Genomic DNA, 26,585 nt, shown 5'->3' on the forward strand with positions numbered 1-26,585 from the left:
CAACAGCATAAGATCCTTTGTATTACTCATGCAGGATGGAGCGGAAAAGATCTGTCAGTAATGTTCAGTTTATACATGGTTTTCACTTAAGTACTTGACAGAAGAAAGTTTCATTGCTTTATTTAGTGTATTTTAGATCCAATAAAGGATACTTGCTATGTATGTGAAAAACTATTCATCTCTGTGGCTGGCTTATTAACGTACCAGAAGCTGGCCCTTGGGACATAGTGGCCTGACTCTCATGTAAAGGGTCATCAGAGTGAGCACAAACACAACAGACTCTTATTTTAAATCCCTTTTATATTGCCAGTGTGATGCAAAGTGATTGTGAAAATAAGAATTAGCCCATTTTAAATGTCTATAATGTGATAAAAAGTTGCTGACTGTTACTGTGTCATACTCCCCCTCAAACTAAACTTTACATTCAAGGATAAATGTATTCACAAATCTTAGCTGCTGTTCACACACACACAGAGAAGTGAAAATGTCATTTGAAGTTGTTCACTCAGCTGGGAGACTCTCCCCACCCCCATCTTGTCTCCTGCAATTACCCTTTGCCCCTTCCCTCCAGCAGCTATTTCTTCCTAGCTGTTATGTTTTACCATCCTTCAAAAGACAGCGGCCCTGCTCCTGCTGCCCATCAGATGTGGTGAGCTAGACCTGACAGAAAGCCATCACCCCGGGGAGGGTTGAGTCTCCAGGGTTTGCAAAGGGTCTCCTCCAGTGCTCAGTCTCTGCAGTGCTAAGGGTTAGTGTTTCTCTCAACTCAGCAGAAGCAGGAGATCCAAAGTTGTCTTCATCCCTCCCATTCCTGCAGAAGCGTGCCCTTTCCAAGTAGCCAGATAACCTTCAAAGGCAGGCTGAAGCTTTAATGCACCGCTAAGAGCCGTCTAAAATGAGTAAGTCAGCCATTTTGCAGCCCTACAGCAGGACGGAGGCAGGCGCTCAGCAGGACAGGAGTGGAGGAGCAGCAGCCAGTGAGGCAGCAGGAGAGGTAGCCTGAGGCTTGCGAAGTGGAGGCCACTGCTGGGTCATTCACCACTTATAAAGACAGAAACATCATATGAAGAATCCACAGGGGTCTGGTTGGCTTTCTACGTCCCTGGGAGTTGCCTGATGTGCAGGCAAGCAGACTGCTTCTACAGCTTGTTCCTGGAAGCTTTTGAAGTAGAGAAAATGGCCAGAGAAGGTTTAGCAAACTATCAAATGGATTTTCCACTTTATCTCAGGAGAGAGGAAATGAGACAGCAGAGAGGGATTGATTTTCCTGGTGAGTTTGCCTCATCAACTCAATAAGCAGTTTACTTGTCTTCCTCTTAAGGTAAACAGGGCGACAGTGTGTCTCACTGTGCCCTTCAGTACCTTTTCTGTTGCAGAGTTTTCAGGTCAACCCTCATGGAGTTACTGGTTCATCACAGTAATGCTGGTGCCTCACCCACCATGTCACTCAAGAAGAGATGGCTTGACTGGGAGTTACAAGTCCACACTGTAGAGGCACAGTCTGTTTCCTAGTCCTTGTCTTGGGGACCATATGTGGCAGTGGTGGAGCCTTTGGAACATATGTCACATGTAACATGAACTGACAGCCTAAACTGAAGTCACTCCAGTTGGGTACAAAGGCTACTTTAGGAGCAGCTTCCCTGTTTATATAGGTTTCAGATGACTTCATTTTTTAAAAGTGCATGGAGTGCATCCAAAGCAAATAATTTTTCTGTGGTGAATGGGAAGACCAAAAGGAAAAGTCTGGAGAAAGGAGGATGGATGGTCTTTCTTTAATGTCAAAGCTGACATAAACACGTCTCCTCCAAACCCTTCTCACAAGATAATTTTCTCAGCAAGACACAGATTGCTTCAATCTCTGTGTAGCAGCCTTTGAAGCTTCCCCCTTATTGCTCTCATGGAGGAGGCAGGGTTGTCTTTGAGAATTTCTGCAACACTGAAGGGTTCCTCCTCCGAAGGCTTCCACACAATCCGATAGTTGGTTGCGCTGAACAGCTCCCTCTTTGGAACTTCTCTGCCATCACACAAGGGCAAACTGATATGTCCATTTTGCAAAATTAGCAAATTAAAAAAACTAAAAAGGCTTCACTAAAAATATTCTGACCTGCTCTATGAAGGCCCTCAATTTTCATTAGACAGAGGCCCAGCTAAGAAGATGACGAATGGTGTTGGAAAGGAGCCACCAATTAGGAGACATCAATTTTTCTGTCAACAGGATAACCCCTTTTGCAAAACTTGTCATATGTTTATTCCTTTTCTGTTTGTGAAGGTATTTGTTTGGCAGGGATATTTTGCATGAGGGGAGAATTTATAAATTTTTTTTTTACGGTTGTCATTGCTGCACTGTTTTGAGTTCCTGTCGTGTGGGATGTTTTCCCTGTTTGGAGTTCTTGCTCCTTAGTCTATCTGCTGTCTTTAACTCTTCCATTTGCAATACTTTTGGGGAAAAAAAATTACTCTAGTTACTTCTGCAGTGAGTTCTGGGGTGGAAACACTTGTGATGGTAGTAGGCACCTTGGGAGCATAGGACTTGGGGCTTGCAATGACTTCAGATTGCAGGCTTAGGCGTGCTACTATATGGATGTTGCAAAAAGGGAGGGAAATGCATTTCTGGGCATTTCTTAAAAATTTATGCCTGTTATTCTTGTATCCTAGTAAATGTTCTTCCATATTTAATGGTTTAAGATACAACTGAAGATATACGGATTTTTTTTCCAGTTTACACACTTCCTTTACCCACATTCAGAAAACTTGATAGCTTCCACACCTCCTTTTACTGCTTAGGAAATTTTACTCACTTTACTTAGGGGAAGCTGTATACATCCTTTATTCATCTGCATGCAGTGATTCATAGCTGCTGCTGTGTTTCTTAATAGCTTATTGCAAGTCATTTTATGAAATCATCAGTAGCAAATGCTTAACAGATATTAGAAGAAGAAACAAGGAAGCTTTTTATACCTGGGCATGTGTGTAATACATAGAGAGCAAGAGCTGCCTGTGCATGTTATATTTGGCAAGAGACTGAATGAGAAGGACAGATAGTCAGTGGGATTTTAGATGGGCACTGGTAGATGTTGACATGACCTTAAAGCCTGTCAGGTTCTTATGTGGGAACCCAGCTTCAGGAAATGGAGCATATGATGACAGGTTTTTAAGGGGTGGCTGAAAAGTTACAGCTGTTTAATGGGTATCTACTGGGAGACTGAATAGACCTGTGTTGTTTTTTACCTGTGTTGTGGAGAGAGGGAGGCTTGACTTGGAGTAGTTAAAGAGTGGAAGGTCATTATTTAGATGTTAAGTGTGCTTTAGTGATAGATCAGGTGTACACCTCATCACCATTTGGTGTCGGGTCATGCTGCTCAGTGGTCAGCTAGCAGCTATGTTGAACATATGTGTTAATGAGTGCAATTGTTTTGTCCTGGATGTAGACCACATGCAGACCATCTACTAATATTTAATATAGGCATAGTTATGACTCCACCTGTCCATGGCTAACCTAAAGCAGTCATTACTGTTTTGAAATTAGACACAATAGTAGTCACCTCACTGCTTCTAATGTGCGGTGGTTCAGTGTCTGAGCACATCCTTCTGGGTGTGACCATGCCTTGGTGAAGGCAAAAGTTGAGACAGGTTTTGGGCCTTTGAATTCCAACTTACCAACTCTTTCTTGAAGTACCTTCACACTGCAAAAGAAAAACCACTTGTGTTCCATGAAGTCATGCTTTTTGTCTTCAGGGTAGAATTTGTGGGTTTTTAAACCGATGGTGAGGCTCAATCTGGCTTACCTGAGCAACCACCTTTGTGCCTGAGCTAAACTGCTACCTCTGCTTACAATGGAGTGCAGGAATCTCTGTTGAGCTAGAAGATGGGCAGCTAGTGGAACCTTAGTCCTTGCCTGTAAACAACTTTGTATTTAGGGGGGAAATTTTCCAAAGTACCTAAGTGATTTAGGATCCAAAATCTCAATTTCAGTTATTTCCAGGCTCTGGAGTGAGAAAAACATTTTTCAAAGTGTGATTCTGTCTTGCTTTTTACAATGCCATCTCCCACAAAGACGCCCTCTTTTCTTACTTATCTTGTTACTCTTTTCCAGGTTGGCCTTCCTTCTATGATGTGATCAGTCCCGATGCAATTACTTTCAACGATGATTTCTCCTACGGGATGCATCGGATTGAAATATCCTGCAGTCAGGTTAGTTTATAGCACACACAGACCATTCCGATGGCAAAGGCTGCAAAAATCATTACAGCATGCTGTACTTTCCCTAAGATTTGCAAACCTTTCAGTTCCATTAAATAGTAATCATTGTGAGAGAGCACAATGCGCTGTAGGTATAACAGCTGGGTGGAACGAGCTGAAGGCACAAAGGGCTCGTTGGAATGCACATTGTTGTCTCGTGTGAGATTTAACAGAGCAGATGTAAATGGTTGGACTCGGTGCTGAGTCTACAAAAATTGTCTTCCTGAAGAGGGTCCCTTCAAAGGATCTCCTGAGCCTCTGAGCCTGGCCGACTGACTCCACACGTGAGCAGTTGAGAGGGAAGTTGAAAGCAGTGGAGCGACTGTCTGTGTGCTGATTCCATCACTGTGCATTACTGTGCAGCCGTGCTAACTCATTCCCAACACTCATTCCCAGTGCAGTCCTAACGGCTGCCTCAAACAATCCCATCTGCCGTAATAATGAAGCCAGTAGTCATTCAAAACATGCCCAAATTTTCCGTTATCTGTCTTGTTCTACTTCTCTCATCCTTTGTGCTGCCCTCCTCTCTGTGAAGGGAATGGCATAATCATTACCTAGCAAAGGGAGAAGCTGCTGCATTGGCGTTCAGCAGACATACCCAGCAGCTTGCAGTCCTCTAGGTCCATGGGCTCAAACTCCTCCTGAGAGAAGCAGCATCTTCATTTGGGCAGTGGTAATTTGCTGTTCTCTTTCCAGACAGTATTGGTGGAGGGATAACTGATATAATCCCTGATGATATGCATCCTTACTAGTCAGTCAGTCCTCATATATAAATGCTCAGAGTGAGTTAAGAAGCTTCTCAAAAAGAGGCAAGATTGTCTTTATGGACAATGCATTAACTTCAGTCTGGGTAGAGGGTTTGGCCCAACATGTTAATGGCCAAATCAGTGTGTCTGCTAGTATGTCATGGGTACTACAAATTCTGTAGCTTTTACATTGATTATATGCTTTAGAAGATCCATTTAACACTTTTTGGGAACATCCATTTCCCTAAGTTCCCTAGCAATAGGACTGCAGACTGAGAATCTCGTGCTTCACCAGTGATTACTGACATAATCAAAAATGCAACCCACTCTCTTCAGCTCTGCTTAGTAGGTCTGAATAGTGCTAAAATCAGCGCACTGCCAACCTGCTGAGCCTGTATTTGCTGACACCCTTCAAGAGATAGCCAGAGCTCCTGGCTTCACCTGAGAGAAGCCCAAGGCAGCCTGTGGTCAGGCCAAGGAGTCTGGGAATGTCGTTTACCTGTTGCCAAACAAAATAGCATTAGCAGACCTGAGACTAGCAGTATTAGCAGCAGTCACACACAGACACCATAAAATTAAAGCAAAACCAAAACCTAAATTTGAAGCATTAAGAAAAAAATATGACCAAGGTTGATATATAATCCAATGGCAACTTCCTACCAGCTACCCAACTTCCTGGGGCAATAAGCCCACAGATGATCAAGTCACACAGGAAAATAACTTGAGGAGTGGTGAGCATCTTTGCAGCCACCGCTCAGCACAGTTAATACCACCGCATTGTGTATCCATAACAAAACCATTTCCTCCCCTCTTCGCAGCCCTAGGAATGTGAATTACACATGCAGCTGCAAAAAAACGCAGTTTTACTGTAGCCTGGAAAGCAGTGGAATTGGTATGGCAGGCCTTGGTAGAACTGGAGGGAAATACCCTCACCCATACCCAAAACCTTATTAATCTTTTGCAGATGAAAAAGTAGTTGATTTTTCTTTAAAAGTCCTTCCACCTGTCTGAGAGAATAAAAAACCTCTCTTTTAATGTTCTCCATTATAGCAAGCAAACACTGGGGGAAAACTGCTGTAATATTAATCAAAGACATCCATAGGATTATCTAGAAATAACTTCTACAGTTTTCTGGAAACACATCACCCTGGATGTATTTAAAAGGTCAATGATTAGTGACAGGTAGACGTTAATTACAAATGCATTTGAGGAATACTGTAAAACTGGTTGCGTATCTCTTTTTCTTCTCTCTCCTGTGTGAGAGTCCCTTCCCCTGAGGTATCCCTAGCTGTTAGTTGTACCTGTACAAATCAATAAAATTCTGTAGTCACAGAAGTACTGTTTGCACACTGATAGCTTGGACTTGGCTACAGCAGCTGACTGCAAGCTGCTTTCCATGCCTCCCAGCAGCATATTAGAACCAGGAGGTTTGGGAGATCCAAGCATACTGACAGTTAACAGTGACCCCCCCTTTCCTGCTCCCAAACACATACTTCAAATGCTTTACTCTAACCGTTTCGCTGTCCCAGTGCGTTCTGCCCAATATATTTATGTGCAAGGCTGCAACAGATTATTGTTTCTTTTTGGGAGGCTTTGCAGACACGTATATGCATCCTAAGAAAATGGTCAGCACCTATTATGTGTGCGAAGGACAGTAAAATCAATTCATCCTTTGTACTCTCAGCTGAGGGCCAGGTTTCTTATACTGTGATACAAAGGATTGAATTACATTTCTTTTCAAGGCAGATGAGTTATAGAGTCCTCTACGGAGAGAATCGCCACATAAATTTTTGGTGAGGGGTAATCTCAAAAGGTAACAAATTTTGCAGTAATCCAATCCTGGTGCGATTCTGCCATCACAAGAAGGTGTAATGAGACTACCTTGGACTCTCACACAGCTTCTCAGGTTTTGCGAGGTAAACCTTTTTGATAGATTGTCTTTGTAGTCTGTATGTGAGTATATTACTCCTGCAGACCATTCCTCTCTACAGTTTCTCTTGTTCTGTTTCTGTCCAGTGAAGAGGGAATGATTTACCTTTGGTTAAATGTTAATCTGGAAAAGATCTGTTTAACACTTCTAGCCAGGAGGTTTTGAAGCATTCTTAGTTGAGATGAGATGATTTAATTAGGATGCTGAGCATTTAGAAAAATACTCTCTCTGGGACACTTAAGTTTTTTGAGATTTTTTTTTCCCATGGTATGGAAAAGCTTTATAATCAGGTGAAATGACTCATTGTAAGAGACCCCACTCTGAGAAGCAGCTCAGGTTTTCTGCCTAAAAAAGGCCTGGGATCTAAAGGAAAATAAAATAAAATAAGCAGTGGAGAATGAAGGAAAGGGTGGCAAGACAGCAGTCTTTCAGGAACGAGACCTGAAGCTTTGTCTTCTCTAGTTCCCATGCAACTTTCCTTTGCCTTTTCCTTATTTGCCATGTTGTGTTTTCCTTACGAAGCTGAGCAGCTGCTGCTTAACCCAAAGTCATCCCATTGCCTCTGGGAGCTCATCCTGCTGATCACAGAATCATAAAATCATAGAATCTTTGGGTTGAAAGGGACCTTTTAAGATCATCTACTCGACCCCCGCTGCAATGAGCATGGACATCTGCAACTAGATCAGGTTGCTCAGAGCCCCGTCCAACCTAACCTGGAATGTTTCCAGGGATGGGGCGTCTGCTACCTCTCTGGGCAACCTCTTCCAGTGTTTCAGCACCCTCATTGTGAAAAATCTCTCCTTTTATCTAGCTGAAATCTGCCCTCTTTTAGTTTAAAACTGTTACACCTTGTCCTGTTGCTACAGGCCCTGCTAAAAAGTCTGTCCCCAGTCTGATACCATGGGCTAGAAGCACTCTCGTTTGTTATTGAGGTCCTTGCTGGACTGCGGTGGCTGTTTCAGCAACACTTCGCCAGGAGCAGAAGAGCTCCTGCCACACTCCCCTGCCCTGGGATGTGGCTGTGCGGGTGGGACCGATGGCCAGGAGCGCTGAAGCTTCACGTGCCTAGTTGCCCTGCTCCCAGAGGTGGTGAGGATTATTGTTTCAGCTGTCATTAAACGAGAAGAGTTTCTGTCCCTCCTCACTGGCGTGAGAGCCTCCCCCAACTTTTCAGCCTGTTGAGAAAGTTTAATCTGAAGCCAAGACTTTACCTGCTTCTAAAGACACACTTCCTACTGCTTAGGTGAATTAAAGGCTGTAACAGCAGGAGAACATTAGCAGCACATTAACTGCAGGGTAGAGATTTGCCATCACTAACTCATTCACAATTCGGAATAATCAGTATTGTCTCTCTGTATTTGGGATACTATGAATTAATTAAATCTTAAGAATAATTTTCAGTGTTTAATTTTTGCTGTCTGACTGCGAGCCCACGAGCAGCTCTGTGATCTCAGTTACATCATTCCGGCCCTCACTGAGACCAGCTATTGACTTGAAAGGCCAAGACTCTTTGGTAAAGCAGCATGATTTTCCTGTTCAAAAGAAATATTTCTCCAGTGCAATGTTTTATGTTTTTATTTCTTGTGGCAGTCAGTAGAAATGAACTTGTGTAATTTAAGTGACTAATTACAAGGAGTTCTTATTATCCAGATAAATTGTCAGCCATAATGTGCAGTGATAGTAATCCTAATTTTTGAATAAGGATCAGCTGGATCAGATTCTTCAAAATATTGTACTCTTCTGTAAAGCAAGGGACTGTTACCTTTCTTACAGACAGGAACAGTAGTGTTCACCCTGAATACCTCTGCGAGGGGTATTCATACAGAACGATCTGGGGCTGATTCGTACTGAACAAAAGTGTCAACAGATCATCTGTAGTTTCATATTCCTTACAAAAAGCAAATTCAGCATCATTCCTATTTATAATTACTCCCAGCTAAGGATTATGCATTCAGAAATATTTTGCATATCTTCACTACAGGCCTTCGGTCACCTCTCCCTACCTTCTGTATATTACAGAAAGTAGTATGAGATGAGTAGTGGATGAAGTCCATCCCTTCCAGGGGCAAGGAACAGACGTGCACCCAGAAGGACCCCGATGCTCAGGAGAGTGCCAGGCTGTGGAAAGAAAAAAAAAAAAAAAAGAGCATGAGGGCATACTCCAAAGAATATCTTCAGTGCTTTAGATCCTTGCCAGGATCACCAAGGGGTTTAGTGTTTTCTTACCGAGGGGCGTAGCACATGGCTGCAGGCTGAGGAAGGCCCAGAGCTGAGGCTGCCCCTTTCTTACACAGCTATCTTTACAGCAGTAGGTGAAACGTTGGCAATGTTGCCCTTACCATGGTGTTTTTACCTGAGCTCCTGCCACGAGATCATTACAGAGGCAGGCGGCTTCTCAGAAATAGTGGCCCAACCAAACATATGCAGTGGCATGATGGGAAACACCCAGGAAATTTGGACTGGAAGTCTTGGGCGCCTGTGATATCTCAGAAGATCATCTTCCTGGATCACCCCTTCAAATAAATGTAGGTTGTAAATCTCACTTGAAAGGGTGATGTCCGCACCGATGTGCTTCCTTGTGAGCAGCTGCTAGTCATTGCTTAACACCACGGTGATGCCATTAAGCTACACAGAGACACAGTGATACTCTATTGTATTTTGTTTCAGTGTGGTGCTCACCTGGGGCATATTTTTGACGATGGACCTCGCCCAACTGGCAAACGGTACTGCACAAACTCTGCTTCGTTATCTTTCAAGCCAGCAGACAAGAACAACGCTGGAGAAGGTAGCGGTAACACCAGTCCTGCCCAAACAGGCAAAACTGAGCTGTAGGACGAAGCAAAGCCTGCAGAAAACTGCGCTGATCCCACACAGCTTACAAGGAATGTTTTCTAAGTTGCCTACTCTCTTATATCCTAAGAATGTTTAAATGTATGAAAGCATTTTGCACCATCCTTCTTCGTCCTCACCATTTTGGAACTGAGGCCTTGCCTGCCGGTGCATTTACTATATAATTGGATTGAAAAATGTGTTGACTTACTCCACAGGTTTTCTTTCCCTTTCTTTTCTTTGAGATTGCTTTAAGGAATTCTTAAATCTAGAGGCTTTGGCATCATTAGTTATTAGTGCTGTGTTACTCTAGGTTTGAACACTATTCCTTTTTGTGAGGGAGATGGGGCTTGTGTTTATCTCCAGTCTATAGGAAACTTCTGGGCATAAGAAAATCCTGAATTCCTAGCACATCACTGCTTTGTTCTGACTTGTGAGGCATGCAGCCTTTGGTCACATGTATTCAGCCATCTCCCAGCATCAGCCGCACCCTGCAAAAACTTGTAGTTATGGCTGTTCCTTCCCAACTGAGAGAGATGGATGAGATGTAAAGCCCATCCTTTGGCTAATTTACTGCCAAAATTTCAAGGGTGTGGTTGAGAGGATGTAAACATTGTCTCAGCATCCTTTTTTTTCTCCTTTGTTTAGTATTTAAATCAAGGTTTTAACTAGTAAGGCTCACTTTTGTGGGCTACTAATGAGCCTTTGTCTTTTTGTGAGGCCTGTTCAGCAACTGTAACTCAAATCTGAATTAAAGTTGAAATCTGCAGGGGGTAATTATATGGACAAGTGCAGAGATAAACTTGGGAAGTGAAGTAGATGAGGAATGACACAAGGCTCTTAATCTTGTCAGTTGCTACAAGGATTCAGAAACACGACAGTTTCTCCTAAAAGGGAGTTTAGGAATGAATGCAGCAGAAAGAGAGAGACCCTTCTGAAGTATTCAGTTTTAAAGATTAGCTGGTCTGGATGCATACAGCCTACAAGGCCACAGCCTTTAATTTGTGCAATTGCGGTGTAGGATATGAATGAGGGGGTTGGTTTAGGAAATTAAGTTGAAAAAAAAGCCTCTCAGAGCTCCAGAAACTTTCATGTAGCAAAATTTGCTGTCCCGTAGGATGTTTTACACAGCTGCTTTTAGAATAACAGTTTGTCTAGAATTGTGCATAATGCTGGTTTTTTAAGGTATACTATACAGTATTTGCTAACACCACTTTGCCTTTAAGCATTGAGAGACTTAATGAATATAGTATTTACTTTTATTAGCAAACTTTGTGACTAGCGTATTTGGATCCAATTTTATTTCTAGTAGGAGCAAAGCAACCGCTGATTTTTATGGAAGCAGGATTGAGGTTTTTATGTCAGTGATAATAAACATATTATCTAAAGTACAAACATCCTTCAGTTAAAATATAGCTACTGTAAAAGCATATGGAATTGCCTTTTTTAGCAACATAAGAAACACATGAAAAAAGCATACAATACTTTAACATCAAATAGATGCAAATAAGGATGATAAATATTTAGAGCTAAAACACTTGGACCATGCTGTAGCGAGCACCTACTCACATGAGTATTCCCCCAGATGTCATGAAAGGAATTGCTCATCAGCTGCAGGAAAGGTTGTGCAGACTGACCTTTGGTGTTTCAAGGCGGTCGAGTGTCTCCTGGTCCTATTTGTTTTTAGCAATTTCTTCTAGAAGTACTGCTTTTATCTCTTGCTTTTATTTAAAGAAAAGTGGGTTTTCTCTACCACATTTTCTGACATAAACATAAAAAAGGCAGCATCTATAAAAATGTGGTACGTAAGTGTGGTTTAATTCCAGATTGCTGTTAGATTTAAGTGTTATCAAATTTCAGTATATTCCTGCCTTATGTTAAAGAAATACATTACTTAAACTTCATTACGCAGTAATGTATGCTGTCCTACAGGAGATTTATTTTTGCAGGATATGGAGTGCAATGAAATGAGTCAATATGGTGAGGTGCATGTGATCTCTGGGAGTTAGACCATTTAACATAGGAAATGCATTGTTCTCTCTTGTGCACAAACTATACCACAGCGCAGTGCAAGGTAAGACAGATTTCCTTTTATTGCTCTTAGAAGATGCTAGTAAGGGCTAGTATTGAACCCTCCAAATTTTTTTCAGTCTGGTTATGAACATGAAGGAGGAAACTTGGAAGCTGAGCACAAAGTATAGAAGAATAGGAGAATATTTCTGTATGTTTAAATTTTGCACTGTCTAGATGCTTATAAAAACTGAGTGCAAACTGTGTAGAAATACCAAACTATATTTTATAATATCTCTATTGTTACTCAGATGTTTAAATAGCATACCTTAAAATATCATGTAAATCACACGTTATTTATATATACTATATATATATAAAATTGCACATGTTTTTTATATATATATACGTACACCCATATATATTATCCAAGTATAATTTTAGCCTTCAGTACCTTTTTAATAACTAAAACCTTTCCTTAAGAGGGTTCAATACTTTTAAGAAATGGAATATACATTTTTCAAATTAAATTTGTTTTCGTATATTTGTTGTACACAAATATAAAATAAATCTGTTTATAAATAGTTCAGTTCTCCTTTCTTATTTACCTGTTTTTATGTCAGGCTTTTGCACCCCTAGTTGCAGCATGTCTTAGGTAACTGCTTTTATTTTGCTTTCTCTTAACTTACTGTGAATATTATATATCCAGCGCTTTATCTCCAGCAGGTTTCTGGCAGGGGTGCCACTTACCTGCTTTCAAGAGAATATTGCAAGCACCCAGGCCCAATAGAGAGAGGAAATGTTGAGAGAAAGGCTCAACTTTTACTTAGAAGAAGTTTTGGCCACATCTGAAAGATGTGGTGTGGGATGTGGTGGGCGCAGGCATGCCATAAGAGGCCCGCGGTGCCTGGGCTCAGTCTGCAGTGGAGGAATTTGGCTGGAAAGTTGATTTCTATCAAGGTTTCATCTCCAAGGATGCAGGTTTGGAATGCCCAATGGGCAGCAGGTTAATGCAACTCTGTAGATTAGCTCTGCAGTGGGTTTTAAAAGATAGATGCAAGGGAGGGGAAGAAGTTGCAGGCTGTTTTCAAACCAGCTTCTATGTTTATGTTTGTGGGAGCCAGAGAGATACATCAAAATTAATTCACTTAATAATTGTTCACCAACATTGCAAAGTGTCTTAGGACAAATGACGCACTGAAGACTTGTTTTACAAGTTTAGTATAATCCCTGTTAGTCCAAAAATTAATCCCTTGTAGCCCTCTGCCTCCCACCCGTCCACTGTAGTTCCCTCTCAGAACTGTAATGGTTTGATATTTCTGAAATGAGGGTCTAACTGGTACCCACTAAAATGAGATGCAGCTGGACACCTCACGGTGGCTTTGTCCTGCACTCCCAGCATAACCCGCACAGTTCGTCAGCACCCAGAGGTGCTGTACCGAGGCAGATCTTCAGAAGCATGTGGTCCTCTTGCTGCTGCTGGCCTGGCAGCAGACACAAGGGCTGGCTCTGAGCTCCATTCTGGCTCAAAGTCAGACTGTGTTTTTTAGTGCATGGCATGAAGTTGTGCCTAAGATTGTACACCCCACGACTTCAAAACCAGGGAAATTGCTGGTAAAAGATTCTCTCTCTGCTGCTCCTGCTGTTCCCTTGGGTGCCCTGGCCACAGGGCAGGAGAAGCAGTGATTGTAGGATCAGCGAGATGAGGCCAGCTAACTTAACTACTTTGTGATTCTCCTATTGTTGTAGATATAGAACTTCCATATATTAAATGCACCTTAACCGTAAAGCCTTTTTCACAAGCTCTATCAGCTCTCATACACTAAAAAAAAAATACAGCATGTGTATGTAAACTGGCTAAAAGGAGGGCCTTACCACAGTGGCTCTAGAATGTATTCCCCACATGGACGGTGGCAGGTGGACATCTGGATTTATGCAGCAGAGACATCACTCCAAGAAGGGAGACGGAGCCTGTTGTCAAGTAATGCATTGGCATCTTATTTGTACTCGCAGGGAAGTGGTGTCTGAAGTCTCTGTCGTCTCTCGGGATAAAAGGCAAGATAAAAGTGAAGCACACAACCTGCCTCCAGTGGCCCAACACAAGCCAGTGATAATGATGACCCATGGGGTCAGATCTGCCCAGTGTATTAGCATGAGGCATGAGATGTTATTGCCCTCTCAACAGCTGATGAAAGTGCAGCTTTCTGTGGCACTAGCTAAGCTCCATTGTATTTCCTCTTTTTCCTCACCCCGAAAATGTCTCAGTTAAATAAGACAACGTAGTAAGTCAGCATTTCTGTTGGGATGACACTGAAGAATGCATTGTCACCAGCATGATGCCAAGACTGAATGAGGATGCTGGTATTCTCTTGATTGTACTGAAAGGTCTCGGTCTTAATTCACTTAGTCTTGTTTTGCAGTCCATTTACCCAACTGAATTTAGTAAGCCATGATGTTAGGCCTTCTCTAAAGGAATGTGTGATATATATTAATCTTCCTTATTGTTCAGTATGTTACAAAATGTCTGTGGTTGATGTCACTGCACGGCCAGCAGTCCTCTGCTCCTTCACCTGTGGTCTGGGAGGGGATGTGAAATACATGGTAGAGGCTACTTTTCTGGCCCTAACTCAGAGTTTCAAAGTCATGCCCTCTTTCTTCCCATCCTTGAAGGAATTTAAGGGTGAAAACAAAACAGATGGTCACACTTTCAGAATTGAAATCAGTGTCCTCTATACCCACTTGTTTATAGAACAAATGGCAGAGTATTCAGTGGCCCTAGAAGCAAATTCATCAGCTTCCAAATTCAGTAGACTAAGACAAAACGTTGCTTAGCTTGTTGCCAAACTGAACTAATAGTTCTTGGTTTCTTGACTATTAAAATGAGGCCACCTACAGGTCCCACAATAAACCTGCAAAAATGTTTAATCCTGCATATTTGAAGAGCTGCATTCCAGTCTGGCTTGCTCACGCCTTGTTATAAAGAGAAGTCATACACCACAGGGCCTGACTGCACTTTTCAGATCAAAGCCATGACAGCAGTCAGCAACTGTATTATCTTTACAGTCACTTTTAAAAAAAAAGTGAGATAATGCTTCCAAATGCACCCCAATCAGTGAAATCACTGAAACAGCCAAATGCCGAGCAGTTTAGGCATGTGACATTCTGAAATCCTTATACAGGCCACCAGTGTAATATTAAATGCACCAAGCAAAAAGATCTCAGTTATGGCCACATGTTTTTGGGATCAGGACCTGCTTGAACAGCCCAAATTAAGCAGAAATAGTACACTCAGAAACCTTCCCCAGAGACCTCCTAGGACTTGTAGCCAGCCTTCTCAGACTTTTTGTGTAGCCAACACAGGCCAGTAGAAAAAGAGAAGTGATTCCAGAAGAGAAAAGAGAAAAGGCTTCCAGTTTCAAACTCCCGTTTTATTCACCTCTTGTTAGACAGCTTTCAAACACTGAAGACATTTCACTCTGCACTTGTCTTAGCCAGGGCATTCTCATTTGGTGAGCTTTAAATCTTCAGTACAGATGATACCTGTGGTCTAACTTCTTTTAGCCAGGAAATTTTACTGCCCTAATGCAACAGGTCTGTTTCCATCCCCTCAGTTTTCAGTTGCTGCAAGGATTTTCTTCTCTTTCGTTTTTCAGTAGCTGGCATTCCAGACAACGGTATATTATTTTTTTCTTTTCACCGTAGCCTAAAAACTGAACTGCAGCTTCACCTTGTCTCAGACCCTGTACTTCTCACTTCTTGTCTTCTCAGGTGGAAGGCATATCTGTTCCCCAAAATACAAACAATCACGTACTGGCAATATAAGAACCGTGACAAATGGTGTGTGCCCACTTGCTGGGGAAAGTAGCAGTTTTTTTGAAAAGCAAATAAAATATGTCTTTATCATCCTATTAAAGCGGACAAGTTGATGTTGTGTGTGGGCTAGTTAATCTTCATGTTTTTCCAGGCTGCCCTAAAGCCCTTCTTTTTGCAATCTGGGTATTGTCTCCTCCAGTTTACAACTTTATTATTGTATGTTTCATACAAACATGAACATCTGGAGAACATCCTCAGGTATAACTGCTGGGCAGTGCATAAAATATCTGGCATGATCTGAAACAGGTTTTTCTTCCCATGGAAAGTACACCCCTGGGACTGGGAAACTTAGAAGGTCTGTAATGGTGTAGAGATCCTTTCACCTCCAGAGCACCACATTTGGCCTGGGTCTGTGACAGTCAGCATCCCTGGTGATTTCTTAGCTCTTCACTGTTTTTTTGTGAAATTAGTTGGTGCTGGTACCAGTTCACAGAAATCATCATGGCAGTATCCGTGAGAGCCTCAGTGATGCTGCAACTGGTGAGGAGATTTAATTCCTTGCTGTAAGAGCCATTGGCTTCTATCCAGACAGCATTCAGGAGATGGAAGGGTATATGGAGGGTGGGGAAGGGCAAAGAGGAATTTACATTTTACTCCTTGCTGTTTGCCCTTCCTTTTCATCTCAGATGGGTTTCCACCATAGCACTGTGATATCCCACTTAACTCAGGACAATTAAAATAACACAGGCTTGTGGAAACCCTGTAAAAATAAGTCCTAATTCTTAACTTCATTCTGGTATCTGTCTAACACCACTGACTTCAGTGAAACAAAGCTCCTATAAATCTGAGGGGATGGAAGGGACTAAGGTCTACTGAGAAAGACTCCTCAACAAACTTGAGATACAATATTTCCAAGACTCGTTAAAATCTTCCATAGGAATAGGATGCCTTTGGAAAATCCTAGTCCCTCAAATAACTAGTACAGACAATAGGAATCCTAAAAACCATGGACCAAATCCTCAAAAGAAAGGTCTGTACCAGCTAAATCACAGCACTGCTGACCCCTCAGTGAGACATTCCTTCCGCTGCCGTTCTGCGTGCATCGTTACTGCTCCATTTTCACACCTTCCTTTACATGCTGCAGAAGATACTTGCGGTCACAGCATTTTCATACACCTTTTCTGCTTCAGCCCTGTTGTACAGGATTTTGAGAAAGGTGATCATTTTATCTTGTTCCTAGTTTGAACAATTTCTAGGAAAAAAATCTGAACTTTTTTTTTTTCCCGAAGCTGAGAAAATTCTAAGCAATCTCTAGAATTTGTTGTCTCCATGTTGTCAACTTCAGCTTTGTGGGCTACCACCAGTCCCAGCAGTCTCCAGTGACCATGAAATCAGTATTCTCTGTTGATAAATTATAATTTTATCCTTGTTTGGCTAGGGCTTTAGTAGCCTGCCAAATCAAAACCATTGCCTAATATATCATTAGAGGGCAAATATGTTCCCGTGTATGTCTGTGGCACGTAAGCCTAGGCATTCCAGCATCCTGCTGAGGAAGGAAGGCAGTGCCCCAAATCATTTAGACTGCAGATTTTTCTTTACAAATAAAATATTTTTTGTTTTTCAAGGTCAGATACTTGGGGCTGTTCAGGTCACAAGACGCCAGAGGCTGTTTACTTTGGAAAACAAGGACAGCAGTGGTGGGAGGTGCTTTTAGCAACACCCAAGTCTAGTGTTTTAAACCAAACAGCAGTCTGGTGAAAGGGCAGCTTCAGTCATCCTTACTGACACCATGACATAGAGGGAAAGTGTCCAAGAACTGACTGACGTACATGCAACAGGAATAATATTTGGTATTCTCATTTATGAACTCAAATACCTCAAAGCATGTGGGAGATCCTCAGATGAAAGGAATAAATATTTTGCATTGACTGCAGTCAATGTTTACAGTGGAAAGTGATTTCTTGAAAGGCTGAGACAGTGCCCAGTAGTGGGTTGCATCTAAAAGCGTTTTGGTCATAGTGGAGCAGCACTTTTCCTATACTCAGAAGCCAAGTGGCATGGTCGGTTTTCCTCTTCCCACTGGGGTTTTTTTTTCATTTTTCAATTGGGTCAACTATTTAGGCTCTGAAGATTTATCCAAGCCAGGTTTCCTTCTAGGTCATTAGTGGAAAAACAGAAGAAACTAATCTTTGAGAAGTTCATATAAAGTGGCAAGGAAAAAAAAACCAAAAGAGTGTGAAAGGTTCCTACTATTAGTACAAATGGAGGGACTTATGTAGAGTTTTGCTTCCCTTCTGAGTTGCATCGCAGGACTGAGGCTGACCGAGTGGGATGTACAGATTTGCTTCTCCTTGCTAAGTGGCGAAGCCAACTCTTTCCAAGAGTACAGGACTTGTTGTATCTGAGGACAGCTTGTTTGAAAAGGCATAGTCTCCTAGACTTTATTGAATCTGCTCTGGAGAAACCATGTGTGTCCAGCCATTTCCATCCCTAGCTGGGTGGCCATGCATGAGTTTATAACACTGTTTAAAAATGTGGGTGACTTTCTGTATGCGGATTTTTTTTCATTCTAGCTTTTTCACCACAAACCAAAATTGCCATAGATAACTACTTTCCCTCTGTGAAGACATTTGTTTCCTGTTGACATTTAATTAGTACATACATTCTGTAGGTCAAGTTAGAGGGCAAAAATAAAAGTCAATTTTAGATGATTCAGCCCATTCTTAACCAGCAAAATGGTGTTTAGAAATGTTAAACTGCAATAAAAATCCACATTTATGTGGACCTACCTAGAGTTTCACAACAGCAGTAGGGATAGGGCACAAAGCTTCCTATTTCAAATGTCTTCAAAACATCCCTTCAAAGAATGTCTGTTAGGTGTTAGGAGTATAGAGCCTGTGGCATCCAGTTACACAGTTTTGACCATTTAAGAGAGGTGAATAAAATAGGGTGAGTTTCAGAAGCGTACTGTGAATGGATTACTGTTTTAGCCCTGAAAATACACATTTCTTCCAGCAGTATAAAAGTGAGGGGAGCATTTATGCCACCAGTGTAGGAAACACACATCTCTCTTCTCTGATGACTAAACTAGACTAATGAGAGCTATCAAACTTGCTAATGACTGAGGGAAAGCCTCTCAGTGCCTCACGCTGGTAAAACCTAAGTGTTTTCTGTAGCATTACTGCCAGTTGACACCAATGTGAATGAGAGGCAAATAGGATGCAGCATCAGTGAATGCAATAGTCCAGGTGCTCTTAATGGCAGCGAGTGAATATGGAGAAGCAACTGCCGCAACCCCAGGGGACAAGCACACGAATTGCCAAAGGCACACTCCATTACCTGGAGCCTTACCTAGTAGATACATTTCCAAATTAACTACATTTTAAACCACTGATGTTCCAGTAAAAGGAATATGAATTCTGTTGCTTTCTGTAAGGGAGGAAAAAAGGGCAAAATGACAGAGCTGAGCCACTGGTCCAGGGGACCATCCTCGAGCCATGCCAGATCAGCAGGCAGGCATGAGGACAGACGGGGAAACTGCTCTTACAGGCAGATCCCAAAGGTGAGTCGCCAACTTCTGTTTTCCAAACGCATACGCTGTCCTGGGCACTGTGTAATCTCAATGTGTTTGCCATTATGCAAAGAAAAATCTGAACTCTATTCCACTCAACCAAACACCTTGTCCTTATCAAGACCTGTGGGCCGGGCAGTCAACTATAGGAGGCCTGTAAAAGAGTAAGCCTGGGATTGTTTACAAGATGATACTTCGAGATGCCTTCGAATCAGCTGAGGCAACCACTGCTTTTAAAAGCCAGACGTTAGCTAAGAATATTTATATTTTGAGAGTAACAGGATAACTTGGGTCAAAATGCTCACCTCCAGCTCACAAAGCGTTTTCAGGCCCAGGATTGTATTACAGTTTAGAAAATTCACGGCAAAGTCTCCAGGTTTGTTTGAAGACATGCATGAAGAATTATATGGTGAAACGTTTCATTCTGGCTGTGAAAAAAGTTAATTCAAAACAACTAAAATGTCAGCCATAAAGATGTACAACATTTTTCAGGAAGCCTTGTCCACCCTGAACAAATGTTTTCATAAAAAACAGCCTGCCCGTAATAATCACTGTTATTGAAAAGACATCCCAAGGTTGCTGTATGGAAATATGTTAAAAACGTTCTGAAATTCAATCTAATATAATTTCAACATTAGAGCTCATTCATAATCCTGTATTAAAAGCCTATGCAATTTTCATGAAATATGTCTGTCTGTGTAATCATGAATGCTGAATATTGTCATGGCTTTCCAGGAATTTTCAACCTCAATGCAGAGGAAAGAAAACTCTTCCAACTGGACTTTTACACCACTGAGAAGAAATAACAATAACAGCTCTAAACTTAAACTAAACATTTCTGGAAAAATACTATCTTTTAAAAGAGGCTGTAGTCTGAATTTCAAGCTACTAGTAATAGGATGCTTTGAATGTGCCTATGGTTACAGCCCCTTGCTTTATGCAGTACTGGGGACAAACAACCCCAGTAGGAAGGAATCTGTTTACTCGCACCTAGATTTAGAAAGTGATCCCTTCAGATGGAGTTGGCCTAAACCCCATAAATATTTCTGGTTTGAACCCCCAGACTTACAACCAGATGTAGCTGTTTCTCTGGTTATCAAGTCAAGTCTTGCCAATTCTTGCTAATTCTGTGCTACAGCACAGCACCTCAAGTGCATGCAGCATCATGGGGGTGGAAGGGTAAAGAGAAAATCTTCAGCGTCGCTGTACATCTGATGTGCTTATATGAGTACACTAGCTGCTCATCATGAATTTCTTTGTGTTTGTAATTTTATAAAAGAATCAAAGCTCTTAAAGTAGTACTTGCAGACACAAAAAGATGAGGAGTGGGAAAATTCTGCTTCTCTCTCTAATGTTCCAATTCACTGATGGCTCTTTGATATTTTTCCTTTTTATGAGAAACCTTTTTTTATTAGTGGAATGTTGCTGGTTCCGTGGCATGACTTTAAAATGATAGGAAAAATTATACGACTGGGATCTCAATTATTCAGCAGAGCCATTTTAATCCTTCGTGTTATTTGATCCAGTACAAGGTAATACACGTCTTATTTCCAATTAGAATACAATTCTCACTATATTCATCATCTATCGATGTCTGCTTTTCCATTCGCCAGAGACATGAAAGTCTGTGATTCAAAGGGTGCCATTCAGACTACCCTACTTGTGGACAATTATATAGTGTCAGCAGGGCTGCCTGTAGGTTTGACGCCTGTAGCCCAGGGCAGCCGGGAGCTGCTGTGCGCTGTCTTTCCTGCAGAGTTTCTCACCAGCTGAGAGCGTATTGCAGAAATGGCTCCTCCATGCCTCCGCAGCCTGGTGCCATTTCTGCGAGCAATGTTGCACAGCACATTTGTTTGAGACTTGCTCAGCTGTATGCGGCAAAAAGATCACTTCTCATGGCCTGAGGGCCTTACCCTGCAAACCTCCTGGCAGGGCTGTGTGCTCTGTGACCCTTGCTTTGCTCTCCTTGCTGTCCTGGGGGTGAGGTGCGTGATGGACCAGAGATGGCCAGGAGGGGAGAGGAGAGTAGAATGGGAATGAGAATAGGAATGGTGGTGGGTGAACAAGAGTGTGGCTCTGGCCCATCACTGGTTGCCTGTTGCTGGGTGATGCTGGTCCTGCACCTCTCCTTCTGCCCCTGTCCCCCACTCCTGCTGCTCCCTTGTGCTGGTAATTTTGTACCAGCATTAAGCTCATTTAGCTTTCTGAAGCTACAGAAGACTAATCCAGCAAAAAAAGCAGCAGGTGATTTGGACTGCTGAGGTGAACTGACTTACAGCAGGTGAGAGGAGCACTTCATCTGGTAGCCAGGTGCAGAGGGAAGGAGGAGCAGGGACTGGGAGGACTGGAGGAGGAGATGGGGGGCACAACAAGTCACCCCTAATGGGAGTGACAAGTTGCTATGATGTAGCATGTAATTTCACTGCTCTGCTGCTCTTTCCTTATCTATATAAATAGCTAATAAACCCCTTCTAATGCTTGCGAAGTATCTTTTTTTTTAAAGCCTCCAGTGAATGAAAATGTTGACTGCAAAGCTGAGCATCCCTTCCATGAGCTGGAGCAAGACACATGCAACTCAAGACTTACCCCAGTTCTATAGTATCAGGTTAACATGATGTGAAAATTCTTCAATATTCTTCTGGCTTCAGTCATTCATATCCAGATAGTGCTGCCTCGAGGAGGGCATGTCACCAAAGGACTCCCAAAAGCCATAGCTGGGCAAAGATTCGCACTATGAACTCCCTGTGGTCCAGCCTACCCCTTGTGTAGCCCAGTTACTTATGAACCTGGGTTGGTGTCAGCATCCACCTTGTGGGCATTTGCCTCCATCCTGTGCTCACAGGAAAGACAAAGTCTGCTATCTACATGAGAAAACTTTTGAGAAATTTGTCCCTCTGAGTTAATAGATGTGTATCTAGCTTTAGTTGGCCACGAAGCATGGAAGAGATGCCCCATGAAACTGTGATGACCACCTTGATGTACTTTAAGAGATTTCAGGTAGACTGCCTATCTCTCAAATTTTAGGGTCCCTTTGAAAGTAGGTTTATCCTTGGTCTTTCAGTAGCATAAGTATGCTCTAGAAAAAGACAAGACAAAGACTGAAGCTCGGCAGCAGCAGAGTACTCACGGCCACATGCTACTTTGGGGGAGGAGAGGGTCCATTGAGCGCCTGTGAACTTAGAGGTGAGGGCTGGAAGGCAGGTGACTTCTGATGGTGTCAGGACTCCTCTGATGTTTCCCTGGAATTAGAGGTTGACCCACTCATTTGTTTGGTTTTTTTTCATGTGCTGAACTCTAAGCACGATGCATGCAGAGAGTAAATCTATAGTATAGAAATGGACTAGGTGGTGGTGTTTTCTAAAAATGGTGTTTCCTAGGTCAGTGGGTTAACTTGAGTTAAGGAACCTTCCCAAAAAGCTACTCCAAAGCCCCTTAGACCTGGTGCAATGGTGTCAAACAGTGCCCTTGGGGGGACCAGGTCTAAACTGAGAAACCAAACACACGCCCACTGCTCTGTGCACAGTGGGCTTTGTTCTCACACTTCCAAATGAACAGGCTGCTTCCCACATATGCAGCTGTCGAAGTGAGATTTTAACTGTTTCCATCTCAAACCTTGCTTCTTTGTCTGTGTCCCAAATATCCTGGCAGATACCTAGGTTACTGTAAGATGATGTTGAGAAGATGGATAGGGAACAGCAGTTCACTGTTTCTTATGGCACAAGAACTAGAAGGGACTCAGGGGAAGTTCCAGGCAGGAGGTTTAGTGGAAGCAAGAGGCAGAACCCTTCTGTACAACAGGGAGTTACTCTGTGGGACTCAGTGCTGCAGGCTGTTACGGGATGCACAAGCACGTATGATTCCAAGGGATTAGGCAAAATTATGGAAATACAGGTATGTACTATTTAAAAGCAGTGATACAGGCACAAACATGAGCTCAAGGGATATCCTAATCCATTTATTGCTGAAAGCTGTGAGTCTGGAAGTAGAATGATAACTTTGTTACAAATATGCTTTAAGAGGCCACCACTAGCATGGATGGGAGAAAGGCGGCTAAGCAAGATGGCCCTGAGCAACTGCTCATCAAGTGTGAACACGTGCAGCGCACCCAGGCATCCCACGTGCACACGCGCAAGCTCACCCTCGCTTGCCCTGCAGTAGCTCTGCCCCATCCTAGACCCTCAATCTCATGTGTGTTTGCAAAGAGCCAGGGTGGGGACATGGTTGCCTTGTCCTTTGCACTGTCTTTCACCCCTAGGAGAGGAATGTGATTCTGCAAGATGCTGAGCACCGTTGGCTCAGGGCAAGTGCTTGTGAGCTCTGTGCAAGCCTTGCTTTGAACTGTTTTTATCAAGGAATATTTTTATTCCGGGTGTTTGAACTAATCCAAATGTGTGATGTTTTGCAAAGGTATGGAAGGGCATGAGCCCACAGCTCTGAATTTTTAAAATGATTTTCCAGGGCCCTCTTTAAAAGCTGTCCCCTTGCTAATCTCATTAGATAGTGAGCTCTAAGTGTCATGCTAACACTGGAAAAATTTTAGTATCTTTGGAGACACCTTCTTACAGGGACTTTTACAAGTAGATCAAAAAGCAGATCTACATATTTTCACATAAATATTTGAAAATCATTATGGTGAAAATACACTTTTTTTACTCTAGTGGTAGGGAAAGGGGCCTTAATAGCTGTACCGCTACGCAGCATTGGCACGCGGTGACTACAGGACAGAGAAACTCCAGACTTTGGCACCATAAAGATTTTCTGGGTGCAGCTCCACATTTACACAGAGAACACCTGAGATTTAACTTTTGGTTGTACTGACCAGGAACAAGAGATTTCCCTACAAAGATGTAGCCAGGCTACGTGCAGCCTCTTTAAGGCTGCAGAAAGCAGCCACGTCGTTTCAAAGGTAGATGAACACAGCCGTTAAAATTGCAAATCTTCCAAAATTCTCTGCCCATCAGAAGGCAAAGGCAGCGAGTTGCTGTTTCTGCAGGATGAGTGATCGCTGCTGCTCAAGACCTCCCTTGGAAAGGCTGCCCAGGAAGAGGTGTCCCAGCAGGGGGAACTAACAAGCACTGTATTTGTAAAGGTGTTTGACATTTGCTTTTTTGCAGAGAGTTGGGAGGTTGCCCTAAGGATAAGCATTTCTTAGTGAGGACCGAAGGAAGGCAGTGAGCGAGGATGAGCACCGGTGGGGAGAAGGCAGTGATCTCCTACAGCGCTTGGTGTACTTGTGGGTCCAGACCTGGTGCTAGGATCTCATACCTCTGTGAGATACAGTGCACTGAGAAGCAGAAGGACTTCAAAACATGTTTCAAATGGTTTCATCTCAAAACATTAGCAAATGCGGATGCTCTTGGGCATTGAGCTGAATCTGTAAGATTGGAGAGGAACACAAGGAGAAAGGAAGAAAATTAAAAGCCATGGGAACAGATAGACTGATACCGTTTATGTAGGAGGAAACTGAGGCACAAAAGCAGTTATGAACCATCTGAGCTCAGATGTCAGACAGTAATGCTGACAGTGAGGAATCTTTAACTCGCTGTCCTTGCTTTAGTCCCTAGACATACATAACCGTGCAGGGGAGACCCTCCACCCCTGGCTCTGGATGCTGGCTTTGCTTGCCCTCTACTCGAGGTTGAGCAAGTGGGTGCAGCGTGAGCTTAGAGGAAGAGTGAGGAGGGAGGTTGCAGAGGGGGATGTGTGTCACTGGTGACAGTGCTGGTAAGTGGTGGGGTGGCTTTGAGTTTTTAAGGTGAGTACATCTATGATGGGTAGCAGAAGCTACCAGAGGGTAGCTATTCCAGAGGGGACTGTCAAACTGCTGCCATCATGGGCTATGACTTAACAGCAGTAAGAGTTTTACTACTCACTCTGAAGCAGTAGTCATCCAAGGCATTGAAAAAGAGCAATATCTTGACTGCTCCATGTGCTCCAAGCCCTTCCACGTCCCGGTTTGTGGCCTTTCCCCTCCAGGCGGGTGTCCCTCTGCCTGTCCACTGCATTTGCACTGACATTGGCAGGGTGTGTTGGCCGGTCCAAGGTCACTAGGCTGCAAAGAAACGCACTCTGTCAGGTCCAGAGCTATGTGCTTACTTTCATCACATGGGTATGTGTCAACATGTCACTTTAAAGTAGTTCAAGTAAGAGAGATGGGGGAACAGATGAGGAGGAGGGAGGCAGGAAACATGTCATAAATCCACAGCGAGAGGGACTCTGAAGTAAGAGCATTAAAGACTCTGGAAAACACATAAAAATCTGCTGTAGAAGGGGCACTGTCAATGCATCCTGTCAGTGCAGTTTGCTTTTTATTTCCTAGCATGCAATATGATATAAAAAGCGTTCACCTTTACTAGATGATCCATGAAAGTCCGTATTTCACATGAGATTTATTTTTTGTATGAATAGACTTGGCGTTTCCAGACACTGGTGGATATCAGTCGCCATCCTATAAAACGAGGCCACTGGCACCTGCGGTCTCCCAGGAACTGTCTCTTCCAAGCGCTGTTCCTCACACAAGGGCCATTTGGTTTTTTTCTACTTTTTGTTTAAGTAGAGCTGAACTGAGGAATGCAGAGTTAAATAAAAAATAATGGAGAGAGGTCAGGCTGAAGTAATTGCCCCCCCCAATCCCACTTGTGCAATCATCAGATAGGTGAGGCTTTGCGCTTTCTCATGTTGCTATTGTAAAAAGACAGAAAATTTGAATCCACTCAAATATTACAGAGTCTCTACATAGAATAGACTACAAAGTGTTTCCCACTGCAGGGATCTAAAATTCCCTCAACACCCAGAATATTAAGCAATCTGGGACTTGTACTTTTAGAGATTGGAGAGATGGGAACATCCTGGCTTGCCTAAAAATGATTGGTGAAGGGAAAAATTGCCAACGCAGCAACCACCAGCCTCCCTGGCAGACAACTGTACACTCGCTCAGCCATCCCTGCCGCCTTCATGGGACTTAACATGTTCAACATGGGGAAAAGACTTCCAGGTTCTGTCCTGCTAGCGAACAATGAGGAAGAGGATTTACACTGTGTAACCAACTTTAAAGATGATGAAATACAATTCTGCTACAAAAGTGTATGAGCTGGGACATCCCGGCTTGAGAGGGGGACTTTCTCCTGAGAGCCAGCGTGCCCCTCACTGCACCTCCTCATCTTACTCCTTGGGCACACTGTCTAGTAGCGAGGACGTGTACCAGTAATTTTGGTGGCAGTTGATTGCAAAGGATTGATTGCATGGCTTTGATTTGCTGCATCTGCAAGGTATTCTTACAGAACTAAGTGCTATGCCATGGGGACATAAGGAAGAGCCCGTCGCACCTGAACTTCCTTGTGGGGTCCCACCAGCCAGACAGGAGCACTGCTCCCTTCCCTCAGCTACCCATCTTACCTTACTCTTCTCCTCCTTGCATGGTTTGAGAGCTATTGCTGCCAAGACTGCA

General features: G+C 42.9%; 1 protein-coding gene across 1 annotated transcript in view; it reads left to right on the forward strand.

The window, feature by feature from the left end:
* MSRB3 (methionine sulfoxide reductase B3) overlaps positions 1 to 9,747 on the forward strand; it is a gene marked incomplete at both ends in the record, with an annotated part of 81,972 nt that extends 72,225 nt beyond the window's left edge. Inside the window, 2 exons of the mRNA XM_082012120.1 lie at positions 4,094 to 4,191; positions 9,583 to 9,747. Of these exons, the coding sequence (XP_081868246.1) occupies positions 4,094 to 4,191; positions 9,583 to 9,747 (263 nt within the window). The remainder of the gene's footprint in view (positions 1 to 4,093; positions 4,192 to 9,582) is intronic.
* Between the last annotated feature and the right edge of the window lie 16,838 nt (positions 9,748 to 26,585).

This window comes from Phaethon aethereus, assembly GCF_964289735.1.
Source record: "Phaethon aethereus genome assembly, chromosome: 1".
Lineage (NCBI taxonomy): Eukaryota > Metazoa > Chordata > Aves > Phaethontiformes > Phaethontidae > Phaethon > Phaethon aethereus.